The sequence below is a fragment of the Apium graveolens genome, chromosome 4 (assembly GCF_009905375.1).
Source record: "Apium graveolens cultivar Ventura chromosome 4, ASM990537v1, whole genome shotgun sequence".
NCBI lineage: Eukaryota > Viridiplantae > Streptophyta > Magnoliopsida > Apiales > Apiaceae > Apium > Apium graveolens.
In genome coordinates this window covers 117,371,913-117,394,435 of record NC_133650.1, presented here as the reverse complement: position 1 = coordinate 117,394,435, position 22,523 = coordinate 117,371,913, and the positions used below count along the sequence as shown (strand labels likewise).

At 36.7% G+C, this 22,523-nt stretch overlaps 2 protein-coding genes and 1 non-coding gene across 3 annotated transcripts; 1 reads left to right on the top strand and 2 right to left on the bottom strand.

The window, feature by feature from the left end:
* The first annotated feature begins 1,203 nt into the window (after nucleotides 1–1,203).
* Nucleotides 1,204–1,276, top strand: TRNAK-CUU (transfer RNA lysine (anticodon CUU)). The gene has a single exon. It is a non-coding gene; the product is annotated as a tRNA-Lys (tRNA).
* Nucleotides 1,277–20,224: 18,948 nt separating this feature from the next.
* Nucleotides 20,225–20,611, bottom strand: LOC141718903 (uncharacterized). The gene has a single exon (XM_074521276.1). It carries the CDS (start codon nucleotides 20,609–20,611, stop codon nucleotides 20,225–20,227), a length of 387 nt encoding a protein of 128 aa, XP_074377377.1.
* Nucleotides 20,612–21,228: 617 nt separating this feature from the next.
* LOC141718902 (uncharacterized) lies at nucleotides 21,229–21,927 on the bottom strand. Its single transcript, XM_074521275.1, has 2 exons — nucleotides 21,715–21,927; nucleotides 21,229–21,600 (listed from the first exon to the last, which is right to left on the bottom strand). The coding sequence occupies exons 1-2, from the start codon at nucleotides 21,925–21,927 to the stop codon at nucleotides 21,229–21,231; spliced, it is 585 nt and encodes a 194-aa protein (XP_074377376.1).
* Nucleotides 21,928–22,523: the final 596 nt, after the last annotated feature.

The window sequence follows — 22,523 nt, the reverse complement described above, 5'->3', positions numbered from 1 at the left end:
CATGTATTGCTCAGTTGAATTGATATAAATATTATTTATATCTTATTTCTTATATTTTCGGAAGTTGCAAGTGCATGCAGAAGCATAGATGGAATTAAATGGCAAGTAAGCAAGTTCCACTAGTTGGCAGCTTTGCTCAAGGATTGGCACAAACTACACTACAGGGCTTATTGTTTGTTTATCTACAAAAAAAGGTAAGTTGGGTCACAAGTTGAACCCCCGGGGGTCATAAGCCGACATTTGAAGTATATTATTATTATTGTTGTTGTTACTAAATACTATGTAATATGTTATACCAAATTGGTTAGAAAAGGGAAGGATTATGAGGTGATTGGTGAGGGAGTCACGGTCTTGATGAAAATCAAGTAAATTAAGTGGGGATGTGGAGGGCAGATACTGAGAACCGCAACAAACCGAATTCGCTTAATTTAACATGGTTCAGTCAAAGCCATCCCCAATCTTTTATCAAAAACTATTGCACCCAATGTAGAGCCATTTCTTACTTACTACTTTAGTTGCCAACAAAGCCTAATTTTACCTTTTTTCAATACTTTACTCCAAATTTCTATTGGGCCAAGAGTGCTTATCACTATTATTCTTTACTGTTATCTTTTTAGTTAGGTTTTCTACGATTTCGTATTGAGATATTATTTTATATCGGAATGTATGCACTCACAAAATTTAGGCTCTAAATTTATTACACTCTAATAGTTCATATTTTATGATAACATTTTTTTAATATTTCATTTTATCATTTACCATAATACTGTAGTTTAGTACACATGCTTAATTATATATAAAACTAACAATTAATTTGTATTAATTTATGATAATCATGATTGATCATAAATTAAAAAAAATATATAATTTATCAATTTTTTTCCTTTCAATAGTTGCATCAATATGTCAAATTAATTTTTAACCGCATTTAAATTTAAATTCTAAACTAATAATGACTAATAGATTAGGATGAGAATGTAGTAAAGAAAAACTTTTAACGTTGGATTATATTTATATAAAATTTAGAAGTGGACTATAACTATTTTTAAAATAATTTTTAATTTTGTATTGCGGGATACTCGTGTATTCTCTATATACTTTATCAATACGGATACATATATTCTTGAGCAAGACGATTAGAAGATTGATCTGAGTCTTAATGTTAATTATGTTAAATTGCTAAACATTCGGTAAAAAAACATTGCCCGTCTAGCTCAGTTGGTAGAGCGCAAGGCTCTTAACCTTGTGGTCGTGGGTTCGAGCCCCACGGTGGGCGATTAATTATTTTGTTTTTTAATTTCTGAAAATTGGATTTTTATGAAGTGCTGTCTGGTGTCTGCCGTGTGGGTCCGTGTCTGCTACCGTTTCTTGATTTTGTTTACAAATAATCTTAAATTTAATTATTAATTATTTTGGTTATTTATTTAAGCTATTTTTTAAATAAGATGTATTTTATTTTATCTATACCAAGACTAGGTCCGCCGGGAGTTACGTAGTATTAGGAGTATTTGAATAAGTCTGGAGTATGGAGATAATGTGGGAGTGGATCATATTTACTAGCCCATCACCTCTGTTAGTTAGTTGTATCAGTTCTATATATTTTATAAGACGTAGTATGAAAAAACTCTGCACGTATTAATTATGTTTTCTCTCAGTTTCAATATATTAACTAACTGAGCATTTGCTCACAGAAACTATCTCATACTTATATATTTATATAGTTTCGGAACCCATTTTCTACAGATTTTGGTGCTTCACTGCTTCTTGTAAAGACTATCTACGATGACAACAATGTACAATTTATGGGCCGATTAGGTTAATTTTTTTTTACTTACATAGTCCAGTGGGCTTACAAACTCGTACACCAAAAAAACTTACTTGATGTGAAACGGAATAGAATATCTGTATAGCCTGCTTATATTTGGGCCACATAAACTGTTTAATCGCATACCTCCGTCAATATTGTTTTCAACCTCGTCAAGTTACCAGCTGCTTATCTATCATACGCTCTCATGATAGCTCGTGCAACGGGCTCCATTCATGCAGTAGTATAATTTAATATTTTGACTAACGCAGGGCATGATTATTATTTTTTTATATAATTTGTTTTTTGAAAATTTATTCTTTTTTTATCTAATTTTTAATAAGATAATTTTATTTTCTAAATAAGTTTTATATTTTTCATGAATAATATATTTTTAAAAAAATTGTACTTTTTATTCTTATATACTTATATATTTAGTTATTAGTATATTCTTATATTTGACTATGATAACCTAAATATAACATATATGTTATAATTTATTTTATTTCTTTCATTATTTGATTTTTTTTCACATTATAAATTTGTAAATAAAATATTTTAATTATATCATATAATATGTTTACGTAATTATTTATTTATTTATATATATATTCTGAATCTTGTGAAATTTGATCAAATTAGAAAGTTGTTTGGATTTGCATCTTACGGCGTTTCTAATAATATTTTATAATTTGTCGGTTCTAGTAATGATTTTTAAAAAAATACTTTACACTTAATTGTCATAGTAATTTTAAATATATTTTATTAGATTTCTATTTCAATTTTGAATTATAATAATTTCTTTATCATTATTATATTTTTTCCTAATTTTTATGTTTTATAGGATTCATGTGCTATAAATTTTTTAAAAGACAAACTATAATTTTTCCTTGAATTTTATAAGATTAATGTGCTCTAAATTTTTTAAAAGACAAACTTATACATTCCATTTTTTTAAAAAATGATCTAATTTAAACCGATTAATACATACCTTGTTAATTCTTACTTAGATTTATTTTTATTAAGATAGTTGTTGCTTGTATTATATGTAAAATATTTTTAAATATTTTTATAACATTTAAGAATATGTAATTATAATTTAATTTCTTAATTTATTACATATACAGATTATTAAGTATTATAACTGAATATTAGAATAGATGAAATACATATAATATATAATATATTTTATTAGATTTGTATTTTAACTTTAAATTGTAATAATTTTTTTTATTATTATTAATGTTATTATTATAATAATTTTTCCTCGTTTTTATGTTTTTATTGGATTGATGTACTCTAAATTTTTATAAAGGACAATCGGTCAGAGTTTGCATCTTGTCGTGTTTATGACAATATTTAATAATTTTTCGGTTCTAGTAATGACTTTGTAAAAAAATACTTTACATTTAATTTGAATTATAATATTTTTTTATGAGTATTATTATATTTCTTTCTATTTTTTATGTTTTTTAAAATGATGTACTCTAAATTTTTATAAAGGACAATCGGTCAGAGTTTGCATCTTGTCTGACTGTGACAATATTTCATAATTTTTCGGTTCTTGTAGTGACTTTGTAAAAAAATACTTTACATTTAATTTTTACATTACAACCTAAAAAGACAAAACAATTCCTTGAGCCACATGTGTGTTGTTATGGTGTAAATAGAGATGCACAAAAGGCCCAATATGCTGAGTTTTGACCGGGGCCTTAAAAAGCACCGGCTTTGACCGAACCGAACTTTTCGAGTTTTGATTTTGATAATGTCAGGCCGGGCTTCCAGAAAATGTCAAAACCCGTTTAGCCCCTCGAGGCAGGCCTTGTCGGGTTTTTTTTCTGGCCGAATCGGATCGGGCCGTTTTTTTTTAATTTAAGTCGGATCGGGTTTTATTAGAGATTCTGAAGATTATATATATTAGCAACTAGATCATTACAAAAATGTATTAGTCTGCATGAAATATTTTATGAAAATACTATTTCATTGAAAATATCTAAGTGCTCCAAAAAATTAACATGTTTATAGAATAATACGTTTTATAAATGTTGTCCGAATATAGACAATATACTTATTATATCTTCTTTCATTAATCATACTGTAAAATATATAAATAATATTATTAGTCACAGATATGAATATATATATATATATATATGTTTAAAGTATTATTTATATTTATAGTAAATATAAATACATAAATATATAAGGAAATATATTAGAACAATCAGATCTTAACAGGAGTTTATCGGGTTTTTAATCGGGCGGGCCAAAGACCGGGCCGGGCCGAAGCACGAGCTTTTAACCGTGCTGGGCAGGCCGAACTTTACCTAAAAATATAAGGCTCGTCGAGGCCCTTAGCTCGGTACGGGGCCGGGCCGAGTTTTGATCGGTCCGGGCTTGACCAGGCTTTGACCAGATCGGTCCGAGTCAGATTTTTCTTCTGGCCAGACTTTTTGTGCATCTCTAGGTGTAAATGCTCAAATTAGAGTTATGTACTAATCATATACTCTTATATTATATACATTTGTTCAAATAAAAATAAACTATAAAATGGTATTAGAAACTAATGTAAACCACTAGTTAAACTAATCTAATGCCCCCTATAGGCACCTCACAAAATTAATCTACACCCTCTCATGATTTGTGTCGAATGGTAAGTATTTTTTTAAAATCTGACTTTACTGAATTTCCCCCCATCTCCTAACGATCAATTTCCAAACCATAACCATATATGTTATATTTCAACGTGTTTTAGTTTTTTTTATTTAGTTTCTAATTTTTATTATAAGTATATTTTTAGGGGAATAAGACTCTATATACATATATTTAATAATAACAACACATTCAAATCTAATATACACTTCGCAATCAGATTTACGCATTCTTCATGTTTTACACTATTTTCGGCAACAATCACATTATCATTACATATTTTCCGCCTGTACATCCTCTTCGTCATTATCCTTTCTGATACATACACATATATATATGTATATATTGTCTGTGTACATTATCTTCCCTCGGTCATTCCTTCGTATCACCGAATCGACCACCAAACACCATTCCAACAACTATTTACAAACAAATTTATCTTCGAATTTGAGCTTCATTCCCGACCACACCTTCGCAAACTTATTTATTTCGTTTTCAATACTCCTAAAATAGATATGAGTTTAATAAACCCCAATGATTGTTATTTTTACCTACTCTACAATCGGCAACACCATAAATAACACCTCCAAACACTGTCAAAATTTTAGATATGAAAAATTGTGGTAATTTGTGTATCATATTTTAGTTATTTGGGTTTATATTTTAGTGATTTTGGTGGTGTCGATGTGGTTTTAGTAATTTTTTTTAGTGATTTCAGTCTGATTTTCTGACAATTTTGGAAGTGTTACGTGATGGGCGGTTTGACAGTAAAGATGATAATGGGGACATATCGCTAAGGTTGATGATATCGGTATATTTGTTAAAAATTGATTTAAGAATATATCACCCAACTTATATATAGTTCTTTTTATTATATAATGATAAATAATACTATATATTACATATATTGTATTATATAATTTTATATTTAATCGTACAAATACCAAAATATATAACGTATCGAAGATATCCTTTCATAACTATCTTCTGAATTAGAATCTTCAAAGTCATATTGTGCAACTGGTGCATCTTCTTGCACCGGTGAATCTTAGGGGTTGAATTCACATTTTTTTCAACATATGGAATTGTTTGAGGTGGTGTATCTTCTTTTAATGGCACTTGTCGGTCTTCAACAATATTTGCAGAGCCTTCATTTCTTTTATGTGCTTTCTTCCTTAAAACTGACTGATTCTTTACTCTTTTCACTTTGCTACTCTGCTTAACTTCAGTTTCAACTGGCTCATTGTCATCCAATACTACATGAGTATCTTCTGTATTTTTAAACAATCCCAGTGACAACAGAAAGAGAAATTACAAATGTTAAATTCATATGCAACCTTCTGTAATGAATTAACAAAGGGTTACTCTAACTCATACCCTCAACATGGAATATCTTCCTCTCTTTCTGGTCCTGGATGCAGGATTAGGAGGAGGGATTCTCTTTTTCTTTTTTGTAGTCTTCTCCACTTCACTGTTAGTTGAATCTAAGTTAGAGTCGTCCCCTTGAAAACTGTTATTATCCTCCTCATCATCCCCATGTGCAGACACATCTTCATCCTCTTTTTTTATGGGTACAATATGATCTTCAGTCTCATCTATCATTTCAATTACTCTTTTTTCTTTTTTATCCACCAACAGTTGTGTGAAGGAGAAATCATCCCATTCACATTTTCAATTTCTAAAGGTCCTAACAGTGGCATATACTCGCAATAATTTGGTGTAAACCAATATATCAGTCAAATTTCCAACATGTTCTTCATTTTCAATTGACATAAATCCATCAAACAAATCTACTTCTGGTAAGCAATACCACAAATCAAACCCTCTTTTTTCAGCCCTACTTCTACACACATTGATTCAAGTTCTTTCAAACCAAAATCCCCACCATGGTAATGTTTAATTGAGCACATATTAAAATACAATATTTCTCCACCAACATTTGACTTAACGGATTCATATAAATCCCCACCATGGTATAGTTTAATTATAAAGTGGAGTGAATATTCTGTAAAATACATTAAAATAAACAGTAACCATATGAACCAAACAAATATCATGTGCAAAATTATATTAATATCACACTATAATGGACACAAAAGTTTAAAGGGACCACCATATAAACAAATAATTCTTTACCTAAAACCATAAAAGACATGCATGCAAACCCTAATTCGAATGTAAAAAGGAAGTATTCCCTCCATACTCATGTGTTTCAGACCCTACAATCAGTTTTAGTTCAGGCATTAATGGTATTTCTTCATCTGCTTTCACAACTTCACCCCAATATTCATCTGGAACTTCAGCCCAAGTAGTGCGACCATCACCGACAACCCATAAACGATCTCACATTATAATAATCAGTCACCTGCCTTCAATTTTTTTTAAGTCTTTAGGTATATTTTAGGGAAGATGAAAGAGTTATTTAGGTTGTTTTAGGGAAGAAGAAAGAGGGATAATAAAAGGACACTACAAATTGGGGATTTGCGATTAGTGGTATTATAGGGAGAATTTCGTATAATAGTGTTGTGGAGGTTGATGGGTGGAACAAGGATCAATGACGATGTTTGAGGGCGGAGGAAGGTTATGTATGGTGGTGGCTGAGCTTGTATGTTGACTCCTTAAGAAAGAATAGGTTTGTTATTCTCTATCAAGTATCGACTCATGTCTCATACAAGTGCCTACGTACCCTATTTATAGGGATCAAGCCTCACGTAGTTCTTGGGGAACAAGTCACGTAGGCTAGGGTTAGGGTTCTCCAACCCGTGCAGCCCAAGCCCACGATAAAGTCAAGCCTTCAGCCAATTAGTCACATAAACCTCGACCGGCTCCACACGCTTCCTAAAATCTCGCGGTATCTCCGTAATTCTTCCCGTAATTGTAGGAAAAACCCGTGTCAGCCCCGAAATCTACGAGCAACTCAGTCATCTATAAGTCACTTTCCATGTTGCACACAAAGTCCTTTGATGCGGGCCGGGCTGGTCACCTCGGCCCACACCACCTTTCTTTTCGAGTACTACAATGTTACCTCTATTTTTATAAGATGTGGGATCATGGGCCCAACCCGCGTATGGGCCCAGCTCGCATGTCACGAGCCCATCCCGCATGTGCTGGCCCAAGTCACATTAATCCATGATTCTATCCCACACATGATAGTCCAGCTATTCAATGCACCCATGGGGACCTGTTTAGGGCCCATGACCGAAAGCGGGCATAACAAGTGGTATTTAGTTTAATTACCAAGTTTACCCCTCTTAGTACTAACGTTAACGGTGATGTTGGATTACAAATGGCAGACGGGCTACAAACTGAATGGATACTTAAAACTTAGAGTGCAAATTTTCAACAAATATAATTTGGGACCATAGTGAGAAAATACTCAAAAATACTGGGTGCAAACTGCAATTTATTTAGTTTTAAATTATTCAAATAAGTTCAAACAAATGCATAAGACTAAAGATGTGCCCTCTGCTCTTGCGCCTCCTGTATTAGCAGCAGATGCTCCAAAATCCAAACTGATGTAAGTTTTTTTCCTTCAATAAAAAGTAAAAGAAGGATGTGAAATGGAACTCAATGTCGGTATACATGAAAAAAATCAAAAAATAATTTGTTTTACACATTTTAATTTTTCCATCCAATCCGGATTCCTTTGGACCCAAAAATAACCTTTGTTAAAATCGTTTACCAAGCCTTTGCAGCAACAGGTCACGAGCAGTCAAACAAGGTTACGAATATATTTACTCAATTTCCTTGACGAATATATCTATATCCGTGCCATGTTGGTCCTATGTCTCACGGTATGTTGATTACTCATACATTCATACTAGTACGTACACACAAGAAATATATATTTAGATTGCGAGAATAACTATTGTATGGATAAAGAAATGAGAGGGGTCTACCAACTGCCAAAGGAGTAAATATGCTTTAAAGTGAAACCAAGAAAAATTGGAGTTTTGTGCCTGCTTTAAAGTTGTTGAGGGTGCTCAGGGACTCCATGCTCTGCAACAGCTAAAGTTGATCACTTGATGAGTTTATAAATTTGGACACCTACAATTTCTTCAAACTAAATGTTAATATTAATATTCACCTCGACCCTAACCCTGAAGACTACACCAGGGAGAAAGACATATATGATTGGAGAAACAGGCCTGTCGACCTTTCCAATATACCACCTTCCTTTGGGGTGGAGGAGTTTCTAAACCGCGAGCCCGCTCCCCTGGATAAAGAGCGAGCTGAGGAGATTCTAAGAGAAATGGTTGAAGAGAAGGCGGCCCGCCTGAGGCAAGCTGCAGCCAACAACCTTGACCCCATTCACCTCGACTCAGAGTTCACTGACAGCGACCTGGGAAGTGAAGGGGTTTTAGCACATAAATGCAACGAAAACGTAAATTTAAATCTTAAAAAAAACAAAATCCTCCGCAGGATTCATGCGAAAAATAATATTTAATTCGTAGTTCAGTATGTTTACCTTAAGAAGCTTTACGTTAATGGAAAGATGAAGGTCTTTAATAACGATCCAAGAACGATGAACGGAAATCCCTAGCAGCTGCTCCTCAAGTGTGAAGCACTCCACCGGTATCCACCAAGAGTACAATGTGATGAAGGAGGAATAGGTTGAGAGAATTAGATGCCTCCCTCTTGTTCTACTTTAGAATTAGGTTTTTTTTTGGTTGAGGTAAATAGGGTTTATAATAGTATATTTATAGGCAAAATTTTCAGCTGAAAATTTTCCATAAAATATTATTATTATTAACCCTTTAATTGATTATTCGTATTAACCAATTAACTAATAATTAAAACACCTTTTAATCATTAATCAATTTTCTAAACACTTTAGAAAAATAATTCTCTCACTTGATTTAATTTCCAAAATTAAATTCTTAATTAATAATATTAAGAATTAATTAAATCTCATTTAATCAATTATTAAATCTGCTAATTAATTATTTATTTCATAAATAAATAATTAACAGCCATTATTAATTAATTCCTCCACCATTAAATCATTCTCTTTTATGGTGTGACCTTGTAGGTTCAATATTAAGCCGGTAGTAGAAATAAATAATAATAAAACTATTTTATCATTATTTATATAAATTCTCTAATTCATTAAATATGATTAATTAATAAATTAATCATACTTATTCTACATCGTGAGGGATACTTCTCAGCATATCGCGACTATCCGGATAATACGAATTCACTGCTTAGAATACCAAGAACCTATTCAGTGAGTAGTTACCGTACAATCAATTCCTTCTACCCTGCAATGTCACGATTAAATACAAGGCATGGAACTTGTGTCAAGCCTATCTTATTTAATCACTTGCTTTCCCATTCACTATGCTTAGTTCTATTTAATGTAAATTAGAAACTCCTTTCTAATTTCATTCACTCTGGCCAGAGATTCCTGAACTAACATAAATGGATTAGCATTGAACATTCTCTTCCTACACTGGAAGGGGTAGATCCTTTATTGATCATACACTATCTTCGTGTACAAATTTCTATACCCAGTAGAGCCCTTATAATTGTCCCTTGAGACTAAGAACTAAACCAAAGCATAGTTCAGTGTACACAAGATGACTATGATGACCTCAAGTCTAAGGATACTTGTACAACTATCACTATATGAACAACTGCTGACACGTGAGTGAACTCCATCAGTTGTTCAGCTGTGTGAGTCATGTTCAGTGAACTTATTCTATAATATGCACCTACATACTAGCTATAGTGTCACCACACAAATGTCTATGAGAACAGGCATCCTTCATAATGAAGCAAACATAGTATGTACCGATCTTTGTGGATTATTAATTACTAGTTAGTAATCCTACGACCAGGAACTATTTAAGTTTAAAGTTATCATCTTTTAGGTCTCATTATTATGATCTCATCACAGTCCATAAAAAACTTTACTCTAAACTGTAGTATATCTTATTTAAACATTTAAATGGATAGAGCCCGCAATAAAAACAAAACAAGTCTTTTATTAATATCAATGAAATCAAAACAGATTACATAAAAGTTATTCCTAAATCCTCATACATAATTGGACTTAGGACATATCTCTTTCAATATCCCACTTGTACTAAAGCCAATCACTCTGGTATCTAATACCCATCTTGTCTTTATGACGATCAAAGTGACTATGAGAAAGTGGCTTTGTGAGTGGGTCTACTACGTTGTTATGTGTGTCAACTTTCTCGACGTTGACATCTCCTCTATTTTCAACTCAGATTCACCACCAAAAACAAGAAAAATGTCCTGAGTCCTTCGCAAGTACTTAAGGATGTTTTTCACTGTTTTCCAGTGGTCTTCACCTGGATTGGACTGATATCTGCTCGTCACACTAACTGAATAAGCAACACCAGGCCTTGTACACAACATCGCGTACATGATAGATCCTATTGCTGAAGCATAAGGAATCTTACTCATACGCTCTCTTTCCTCAGGTGTCTTAGGAGACATTTTTTCGGAAAGGGACACTCCATGGCTCATCGGTATGAGACCTCTTTTGGAGTTTTCCATGCTAAACCTTTTAAGCACTTTATGGATGTATGTACCCTGGGTAAGACCTATCATTCTTCTAGATCTATCTCTATACATCTTCATACCGAGAATGTATGATGCTTCTCCCAAGTCCTTCATGGTGAAGTTCTTTGATAGCCATACTTTGACTGATTGTAGCATCGGTATATCATTTCCTATAAGAAGTATGTCATCCACATACAATACAAGAAATGTTACCACACTCCCACTAACCTTCTTGTAGACACATGGTTCATCTATGTTTTTGATAAAACCAAACTCTATGATTGTCTCATCAAAACGGATGTTCCATCTACGAGAAGCTTGCCTTAAACCATATATGGTTTGCAGCAGCTTACACACTAGGTGTTCATTTCCCTTGGAAAGAAAACCCTCTGGCTGTGTCATATACACTTCCTCCTCAAGTTCCCCATTGAGGAAGACCATTTTCACGCCCATTTGCCAGATCTCATAGTCGTAGTAAGCAGCAATCGCAAGCAAAATCCGAATTGATTTTAACAGGGCTACAGGCGAAAAAGTTTCATCAAAGTCAATCCCTTGCCTTTGTTTGAATCCTTTTGCCACGAGCTTGGCCTTATAGGTCTCCACCTGGCCATCTGCTCCAATCTTTCTTTTGTATACCCACTTGCACCCAATATGATTAACACCTTCAGGCGCCTCAACCAGAGTCCATACTTGGTTGGTATACATAGATTACATTTCGGATTTCATGGCGCTATGCCATTTCTCTGAGTCAACACTACTCATAGCCTCATTATAGGTCACAGGGTCGTCATCATCAATGATTGACAACTCATTGTCATTCTCAATGACAAGGCCATAATACCTCTCAGGTTGGCGAGACACTCTCCATGTCCTACGAATGGGCTGTTCCACAGAAGGTTGTTCAGTCTAAACAGGTGTTTCCACTTGATCCGTAGTAGTTTGTGCTTCTTGAACTTCATCAAGTTCAATTTTGCTCCCACTGTTTCCTTCAAGGATAAACTCCTTTTCCAAGAAGGTAGCATGTCTGGAGACAAACACCCGATGATCAGTGTAAAAGTAATACCCCAAAGTCTCTTTAGGATATCCCACAAAATTACATTTTACGGATCGAGATTCCAGCTTATCTGGGTCAACTTTCTTGACATAAGCTGGACATCCCCAAATCTTAACGTGTTTAAGACTCGGTTTCCTTTCTTTCCATATTTCATATGGTGTTTGAGGAACAGATTTGGAAGGCACCTTATTCAGTAAATATGCTGAGGTTTCCAATGCATAACCCCATAGGAATACTGGAAGATTCGCATATCTCATCATGGACCGAACCATGTCTAACAAAGTTCGATTTCTCCTTTGAGATACCCCATTTAACTGTGGAGTATATGGAGGAGTCCACTGGGAGACTATACCATTTTCTTTGAGATAATCTAGAAACTCTCCATTCAAGTATTCACCACCTCAATCTGATCGAAGAGTTATAATACTGTGTTTGGTTTGTTTCTCCACTTCATGTTTATATTCTTTGAACTTTTCAAAGGCTTCAGACTTGTGTTTCATAAAATACACATATCCGAATCTAGATCTATCATCTATGAAAGTAATGAAGTACGAAAATCCACCCATGGCTTGCGTAGACATTGGTCCACATACATCTGTGTGTACCAATCCTAGCAAATCTGTAGCCCTCTCTCCATGTCCACTAAATGGAGATTTGGTCATTTTACCCAATAGAAAAGACTCGCATGTAGGATATGATTCAAAATCAAAGGGGTCAAATAACCCTTCCTTATGCAATGTCCGCAGTCTATTTTCACTAATATGACCTAGCCTACAGTGCCATAAATAGGTCAGATTTTCATCATCTCGTTTTCTTTTATTAGTTTATTCAATCTGAAGTAAATCATGCTCTACGTCACATACATACAGACCATTATTTAAAATGCCACGTCCAAAAAGAACATTCTCTCCAAGGATAGAACATTCATTATTCTAAATAATAAATGAAAAACCATTCACATCCAACATAGGAATAGAAACAATATTCCTCATAATAGAGGGAACGTAATAACAATTATTCAAAATAATAGTCTTGCCCGTAGGCATATGTAAACTAAATGATCCTACAGATATGGCCGCAACCCTTGCTCCATTGCCCATACGTAGAATCACCTCATCTTTTTCAAGAGTCCTACTTCCCTTTAGTCCCTGCAACAAATTGCAAATATCAGAACCACAGGCGGTATCTAATACTCAAGTAGAAATTTGACCTAGTGACATATTAACTTCAATCATGAATATGCCTGAATCAGAAGCGGTAGTCTTACTACCCTTCTTCTTCTTCAATTCTGCAAGGTAAACCTTGCAGTTCCTCTTCCAGTGCCCCAACTTGTTACAGTGAAAACAAACAGCTAAATTAGGACCAATCAACTTGTGAGCATCTAGTATGCTCCGGAGTGATAGTGCAGAAGACATGACGAATATAGTAAATATGTAAATGATAAACACATAACAACACTTAACAAATATTCAATTTCATTTCAAAACACTATATGAATCGGGTCTTTATTCATAAGTGTCTCCCACTAGTTTATCTAATTTTTTTCAACCCCCTAAGTGAAAATCAAGCATTCATAATGCTAGTGGGAATAGGGATCCTACATTCCATCACACAACCTCGGCTGTGGCACGAAACGTCATGTGATGTTCAATAGGCAGACAACTCTTGTCAATTACATCTTATGTTATTCCCTAATATAAGTTTAGCCTCTTGAATAATTGAGTCACGGCTGTGGCACGACAAACTCAATATCTAAGTCAAGTCTAACCCAACATTTCGTATAATTGAATCAGTCTCCAACGACCCACGGCTGTAGCACGTACCGACCTTTAGATTCTAATTCAATGTACACATCTCTATGTAATAGACAAGTATTTCTTATTTCGAAATCAAAGCCCTCGGCTGTAGCACGAAACGACAATAATTTAAAAATAAGAACCACTTTCTACCATGTTGGAAGGCTATGACCGACACAAGCCCGTTGTGTCATTGGCCAATTACTACTTGACATTATTTAATTTTAGAGGGATTATATTACGTTACAATCATAATCATATTATAAAGAGATTCTTCCTTTTAAATTAAATATTTCAAATCAATAATCGATAATCAGATGATTCCCAGATCGGGTGGAGCATTGTCAAGAGGCGTCACTTAATAACCCTTTCTTACAGATAGAAATCTGTTGTTGACAGAATCATCCTTTCTCTCAATATTGAAAATTCATATTCAATTACGTGTTTTATAAACACAAGAATCTCATGATCGTATTCATAATATTTATTGTTAAGGCAAGAAACGATTCCTATTCTAGATTTTCTAGAGCACGCCTTATATTGATTTAAGTTCACCTAAATTTATCATCGCATGGTAAACATAGGCATATATCTCATATATAAAATTAAATAAACAAGTAAATGTAAAGTGCAATAAAGTAAATGTGTTTGGTTATGGCCCCATCCTATGTGATCTTTATCATGCTCATGATAAAGATCAAGGTCAATCTAATATGGTGATGTAAATAAATACAACTACTTATTACATAAGTCTTCTTCTTTGTTTAGACTTCTTGTATGCCTCGTCTTCTTCTTTGTATCACCTCCATTTGATAGCCTTCTTGAGTCTTCAATTACATTACATGATTGAAAGTAAAACTAATCTAATGAACTTACAAGAATAACTCGAGTTACATTCGAGATTTATGATTACAAAGATTGACGACATGCAAGTCGTATTTAAAACCAAAACCAAAACCATTACACTAAGGTTGAAAGGCAATAACCATCCACCATGCTCATACAACATATAAAAGCATGTTAAAACACATAATCTGATCTTAACATATCATATTATCCATGATCTAATTATAAAAAGAAAATATGACAAAAATCAGAAAAATCAGAATCAGATCAGAAAAACAAGAATCACTGTTTACGGGTAGTAAACGACATCAAACGCCTTAAGACGACTCGTTGATAGCATTAGCTATCAGTTTTGTTCAGACGCTCGTTTACCTATGGAATAGGGTATTCGTTTGCGTAAATCGGACACCAGACCTAGATTTTAGCAAATCTGCAGCAGCCAATTCAGAATCCGTATCTAATATGATTCTCATAATTAGAACAAATATAAATCATGTATATATCAGTATATATATAGATTACATAATCATCTTATGATTATACAACTCACATGAATATCATATATTCAAAACCATACATATATAAGCATATTATATCAACATCAAATCATGGCGAATCACGTACATGCTCATATATCGAAAACAGTTAAACACATAAACGAATTAAAAACTTTTCGCAAGTAGCTCTGATGCCATTGAAGGGTTTTTAGCACATAAACGCAACGAAAACGTAAATTTAAATCTTAAAAAAAATGAAACCCTCCGCAGGATCCATGCAAAAAATAATATTTAATTCGTAGTTCAGTATGTTTACCTTAGGAAGCTTTACGTTAATGGAAAGATGAGGGTCTTTAATAGCGATCCAAGAACGATGAACGGAAATCCCTAGCAGCTGCTCCTCAAGTGTGAAGCACTCCAACGGTATCCACCAAGAGTACAATGTGATGGAGGAGGAAGAGGTTGAGAGAATTAGTTGCCTCCCTCTTGTTCTACTTTAGAATTAGGGTTTTTTTTGGTTGAGGCAAATAGAGTTTATAATAGTATATTTATAGGCAAAATTTTCAGCTGAAAATTTTCCATAAAATATTATTATTATTAACCCTTTAATTGATTATTCTTATTAACCAATTAACTAATAATTAAAACACCTTTTAATCATTAATCCCTTTTCTAAACACTTTAAAAAAATAATTCTCTCACTTGATTTAATTTCCAAAATTAAATTCTTAATTAATAATATTAAGAATTAATTAAATCTCATTTAATCAATTATTAAATCTTCTAATTAATTATTTATTTCACAAATAAATAATTACCAGCCATTATTAATTAATTCCTCCACCATTAAATCATTCTCTTTTATGGTGTGACCCCGTAGGTTCAATATTAAGCCGGTAGTAGAAATAAATAATAATAAAACTATTTTATCATTATTTATATAAATTCTCTAATTCATTAAATATGATTAATTACTTCTCAGCATATCGCGACTATCCGGATAATACGAATTCACTACTTAGAATACCAAGAACCTATTCAGTGAGTAGTTACTGTATAATCAATTCCTTCTACCCTGCAATGTCACGATTAAATACAAGGCATGGAACTTGTGTCAAGCCTATCTTATTTAATCACTTGCTTTCACATTCACTATGCTTAGTTCTATTTAATGTAAATTAGAAACTCCTTTCTAATTTCATTTACTCTGGCCAGAGATTCCTGAACTAACATAAGTGGATCAGCATTGAACATTCTCTTCCTACACTGGAAGGGGTAAATCCTTTATTGATCATACACTATCTTCGTGTACAAATTCCTATACCCAGTAGAGCCCTTATAATTGTCCCTTGAGACTAAGAACTAAACCAAAGCATAGTTCAGTGTACACAAGATGACTATGATGACCTCAAGTCTAAGGATACTTGTACAACTATCACTATGTGAACAACTGCTGACACGTGTGTGAACTCCATTAGTTGTTCAGCTGTGTGAGTCATGTTCAGTGAACTTATTCTATAATAAGCACCTACATACTAGCTATAGTGTCACCACACAAATGTCTATGAGAACAGGCATCCTTCATAATGAAGCAGGCATAGTATGTACCGATCTTTGCGGATTATTAATTACCAGTTAGTAATCCTACGACCAGAAACTATTTAAGTTGAGAGTTATCAACTTTTAGGTCTCATTCTTATGATCTCATCACAATCCATAAAAAGCTTTACTCTAAACTGTGGTATATCTTATTTAAACATTTAAATAGATAGAGCCCGTAATAAAAACAAAACAAGTCTTTTATTAATATCAATGAAATCAAAACAGATTACATAAAAGTTATTCCTAAATCCTCATACATGTTTGGACTTAGGATATATCTCTTTCAGGAAGTGCATACTATGACACCAAGAAGAAAAGAAAGGAGCCCGTAGCTGCAGAATATCCTATCTTGGGGCTCAAGGGTGAAGATGACGGCTCGCATTGGTCCTATGATTCTCCTCAGAGCGAGGAGGTGGCAGATGTTACAAGTCAATTTAAGATTTGTAACTATAAGTACGTCCCCGCGGCTTTTCTTGAACCCTATGCGCCTCCTGCCCAGCCTGAGTTCGAAAGTGAAATAATTATCAAAAAGTAGATTATTCTTGATGGGGAGGAGAGCTCAACTGCAACCGAGGAGGTTAAGGTGCTCGCTTGTCGCGATCTGGCCACCTCGCTTACTCAGAAACATCTGGCCAAGCACATTGAGCAGTTCCAACTCAAGGGCCACGTTGTTTTTCCCCTGCCTCACATGAGATGCTACAGATTTAACCATCCGGAGAATGGTGGCAGGGTGCTTCGCATGATCTTGTCTACCTTTCTTCTAAGGCTAGGAATCTCTTCTCCCCTTCATCCCTTCATCAAGGATGTCTGCGAGTACTACCAGCTCGCACCCTTGCAGATCAACCCAAATGGATACCGGGCCTCCCTTGCATTGTACATCATGTACAACAGATGCGGGTTTCCTCCTCTAACAACGAGGAAGCTAGGATACTTTCTGAATCTAAAGCATTCTCCTAACGACTTTGGATATTTCTACTTTTCTGTCTGGCCGTGCTTCAACAAAAAGAATCTCATCCACAACGGACCGAGCAACTTAGGGAAGTGGAAGAGCCCTTATTTCTATATCCACGAGGAGCCTCGAGTCCAGACCCACTTTTATTATAATTCATATAAGTCCTCTCTGGCCGCTCTCCTTTCCTTCACCATAGTTCTTTCTTTTAACAAAAAATGTTTTTTCTTTATCTCCAGCCACCCCGTCTCGCACTGTCCTTGTGGGACAAGAAAAAATAAATGCGGACAGCCTTCTAAATCTTCCTAAGGCGGACAAAGATATTAGAAAACTCATAATGACCTCAAATCTGGTCGCGTATGGGTTTTTGAAGGAAGGTGAGGCTGACTCCTCAAAAGAAGAAATCTAAGAAGAGGGCCAGAAAGGGTAAGAATGTCGGGCCCACATGCGCGAGCCTGTCTGTTCGCATGTGCGAGCTCATGTGCTCGTATATTTACATTTTATGCATGAATCTCACTTCGCATTGTACTTCAATTCTCTACATTTATCTGCTCGTATTTTCTTTTTCCATTGCATCTCGCTGTGACTAATATATCACTTTATTGTTTTCTTTTTCAGAAATGGCCATCTCCTCTATCCCCTTTATGGAAGAAGCTGAGCAAACCGCAGCCTCGGGACCAGTTCAACCCGTTGTTGCGACCACAAGGGCTTGCTCTCAGGCCAACCCTCCAGCCCGCATGACTACTCTTTCCGAGCATCTCAAGGACTCATTGCCTTCTCCTCGGCTGAAAAGGCATAGAGGCCATAAGGAGGGAAAAACTGGCGAGCCTGACCCAAAGAATGCTGCTCCATCTGATGCCCCTCTCCCCACTTCTTCTTCTGCCAACATGGTCGCAACCACCTTTGGCCGGCTCGCTCAAGCTCACATCAGCGACCAGGATGTGAAGAATTGGGCCTCTTCTTCTCTTGAGGCCAACCAGGATGCCTTGACCCGGGCCGCAGCTGAGGTGTATTACCGTCAGCTGTCTAAAGCTCGAGAAATACGAACCCTCAGCCTGACCAATATAAAGCTCGACTCTAAAGTCAAGTCCCTTCAGAGCAAGGTCGTTGGGCATGGGCAGGAGAAAGTCACGCTGGTGAATAATTACAATCAAAAGATGCTTGACCTGAATGCTGCTCATGAGAAGGCCTTAAGGGAGCAGAAGGAGGCTCATGACCTGGCCGCTGATGCGTGGAAGAAGGAGAATGATAGCCTCGAGGAGAGGGTGCTCGAGCTGGAGGGGTAAGTTTCTGCCCTGACCGAGGGTCCTGAGGCCGCCCTCGCTGATGCCAGGAACCTGGGGGCCAGGAACTTCATGAAAATCTTCATCAGTAAGGTTCCTGACTTCGATTGGGCGGCTCTAGGTGCGAGCACAACTAGGCACTCTGAGAAGCTGAAGCTAGAGATGGAAAGGGATGCCCAAATTGCTGAGGAGGCCCGGCTCGTAGCCGAGCAGGCCCGGGTCACGGATGATGAAGTTCGTAGGGAGGCAGAGGCTGATAAGGCTTAATGTAAATTTATTTTTAAAAATAGACTTTTGAATGGGTAAGCGGGCACCCTTCTCGCCTCGCGTATGTATTTGAAGTATTCTGCCTCGGGGCATAACTTATTTGCAACTTGCTTGTATAAAATATCAAGTCTTTTATGCCCGTGTATGTCTTTATTGTGCTAGCAAATTTTCTTTATTTTGTGTAAACTTACCATGCCCCTACTGGCCAAAAGCTATCATAACCCTGGCCGTGTATGGCGGGTATTTCACCTTCACAGCGAGCCGAGCTCATCATCTCACATTCATGTTCAATTATGTAAAAATCAGTGATAATTTAAGTAGATCAGGCTCGCATCATTACTAACTTATAAATATTATAGGTGTACTCGCATTAGCGGGACAGGCCTAGGGGCTCGCATCTTGTTCTTGTATCTTCTTCTAGCATAATGCGACCCTCGTCCATGTACGCATGATAGCGGGCTGGTCTGCCCGGCTCGCCTTGATATCATGACAGCGGGCTGGTCTGCCGGCTTGCATTAATATGGGCTCGCATTGCGGCTATCCTTAACTCTTAAGTTAGATTATGGTTACCTCTCTCTATCTTTATCTTTAATCCGCTTTTTGCTCATTATTTTTCCAAGCGGGTCGGGCCCTAGCTCGTTCCATAGATTTGTTGTGAAGCGGGCTGGGGCCCGGCTTGACTTGTAAATTTAACATGTTAATAAAATAATTGTTTTGTCCTCATATGGGCTCCCAAGGTTGGGCTCCCCTGCTGGGTATTTTAATCTTTTAACATGAGTTCAAATATCAAAGGCACAAATAGATATTAATCATTTATTTATAGATAATGGAAAGTGAAAAGAGTACATGCTTGTGATCTCATGGAGGCATCTATATGGAACTACCCCCCGAGAATTAGGAATATTTTAAGATAATACTAAGTCTGAGAAGAATAATATTACTGATAATACTCGCGGAGGTTTTCCGCGTTCCAGGCTCTCGGGATCAACTTATCTTGCATATTATTAAGGTGGTAGGTTCCCTCCCAGAGCACTGATTTTATCTTGTAAGGGCCTTCCCAATTTGCCCCAAAGACTCCGTGACTCACCACCTTGGTGTTGGGCATGACCCGGCGCAGAACCAAAATTCCCACCTTGAAAGTCCGGGCTCGAACCTTACTGTTGTACTGCGTAGCTGTCCTCTGCTGATATGTTGCTATCCTGATCTGAGCATCATCCCGAGTTTCTTCGATCATGTCCAAATCGAGCCGATGGTTGACCTCATTTGCCTCTGATTCATAGTTGTCCCTCCGAAAAGAACCTGCCCCTACCTCAAAGGGCACCATAGCTTCATACCAATACACTAAAGAGAAAGAGGTCTCTCCAGTTGTAGCTCAGGGAGTCGTGTTATAAGACCACAGAGCCTGGGAGAGCTCCTCTAGCCATCTCCCTTTCTTCTCTTCAAGCTTTGCCTTCAAGGTGTGCTTAATTATTTTATTAACAGCCCTCGTCTGCCCGTTACTTTGGGGGTGGTAAACTGCACTAAAGCTCTTCTGGATTCCTAGCTGCTCACAAAATTCTCGCATTTTCTTACTATCGAACTGTTTCCCGTTGTCAGATATCAACTTGTAAGGGATGCCATAGCGGCACACAATAGTCCTGTGCACGAACTCCTTGAGCTTTTTTTTCGTCATAGTGGCTAGAGGCTCGGCCTCTGCCCACTTAGTGAAGTAATCCACCGCAACAACCGCATACTTGACACCTCCCTTGGCCTTCGGGAGTTCCCAAATTAGATCAATTCCCCACATAGCGAAGGGCCAAGGCCTCATGAGGGATGTGAGTGGAGCCACGAGGTTGTTATAATAATTGGCATATCGCTGACACTTATCACATGCTCGGGAGAATTCAAAGGCATCTTTTTTCATTGTTGGCCAATAGTAACCTTGACGGAGGATATTCTGAGCTAGAGAGCTACCCCCAAGTGATTGCCACAAATGCCCTCATATACTTCCCTTAGGATATAATTGCATTCATCCCCCTCTATGCACTTGAGGAGAGGCACGCTGAACCCTCTTCTATATAGGACCCCATCGTATATCACATAGCGGGCTGCTTTGTATCTTATCCTCCTTGCCTCATTCTTTTCATCCGGAAGTGAACCTTCTTTTATATAGGCTAAGATAGGTGTCATCCACGTGGGGCCAAGGTTACCACTGAGGCTTCCCACCTCGTGCTCGGGCACACTAGGATGCCTCTGTATGTCAAGGGCCACGACCCCTAGCAGAGTGGCCTCGCGGCGTGAGCCGAGCTTAGCTAGCTCGTCCGCGCCTTCATTCTGCCCGCGCGGTATTAGTTCCAGCCTTACCTCGTTGAATTTCACGATTATCCTCTACGCACACTTCAGGTAAAGCTCCGTTCTCGGCCCCTTGGCTTGATACCCCCCGTTTACCTGATATACCACAATCATGTAGTCACTAAATACATTCAAATTCTCCACCTTCATTTCCAAAGCTAGCTTGAGACCGTTGATTAGGGCCTCATATTCTGCATCATTGTTGGTTGCATGAAAGGCCAGATGGGTCACGCGTCTGATCTTGTGCGCCTCCGGGCTGATTAACTCAATTCCAGCTCCTGCACCATCCCCATTAGAGGCTTCATCCATAAATAGCCTCCATCATGGGGCAGTATTTTGGCTTTCCACCCCGACCTCTTCTGTTCTAAGTATGACAACAAGGGATCCCGGCTCTACTTCTTGATGTGGAGGGAATTCTAGCACAAAATCGGCCAGGGCTTGGCCTTTGATTGCGGTCCTTGGCTTATAATCCACCTCGAACCGGCCAAGCTCAACCGTCCACTTCAACATTTGACCAGAAGACTCCGGTTTGTGCATTACTTGTCTGAGGGGGTAGGAGGTTCGTACTTCTACCATGTGTGCCTGAAAATAGGGCTTGAGCTTTCGGGTGGCTAGGATCAGAGCATATGCTAATTTCTCGAGGTTCGTGTACCGAGTCTCCGCATCAGCCTGCCTTTTACTCACATAATATACCAGAAGCTGGATACCATCCTCCTCTCGAACCAATACTGCACTTACTGCAAAGTCAGAGACGGCCAAGTATAGGACCAAAGTCTCTCCTTCCTTTGGGTTGGATAACATTGGAGGGCTGTTGAGATGCTTCTTTATATTCTGGAAGGCTTCTTCATACTTTTCTGTCCACTCAAAATTTCTCCCCACTCCTTTAATCGCTTTGAAGAACTCCT

What these genes read in the sequence shown, in the direction of transcription:
- LOC141718903 (XM_074521276.1), bottom strand. Translation starts at nt 20,611, where the DNA reads ATGGTGCCCTTTGAGGTAGGGGCAGGTTCTTTTCGGAGGGACAACTAT.
- LOC141718902 (XM_074521275.1), bottom strand. Translation starts at nt 21,927, where the DNA reads ATGGATGAAGCCTCTAATGGGGATGGTGCAGGAGCTGGAATTGAGTTA. An exon ending in ACATGATTGTGGTATATCAG is followed by an intron (nt 21,601 to 21,714) that starts GTAAACGGGGGG and finishes CCGCGCGGGCAG; the next exon opens with AATGAAGGCGCGGACGAGCT.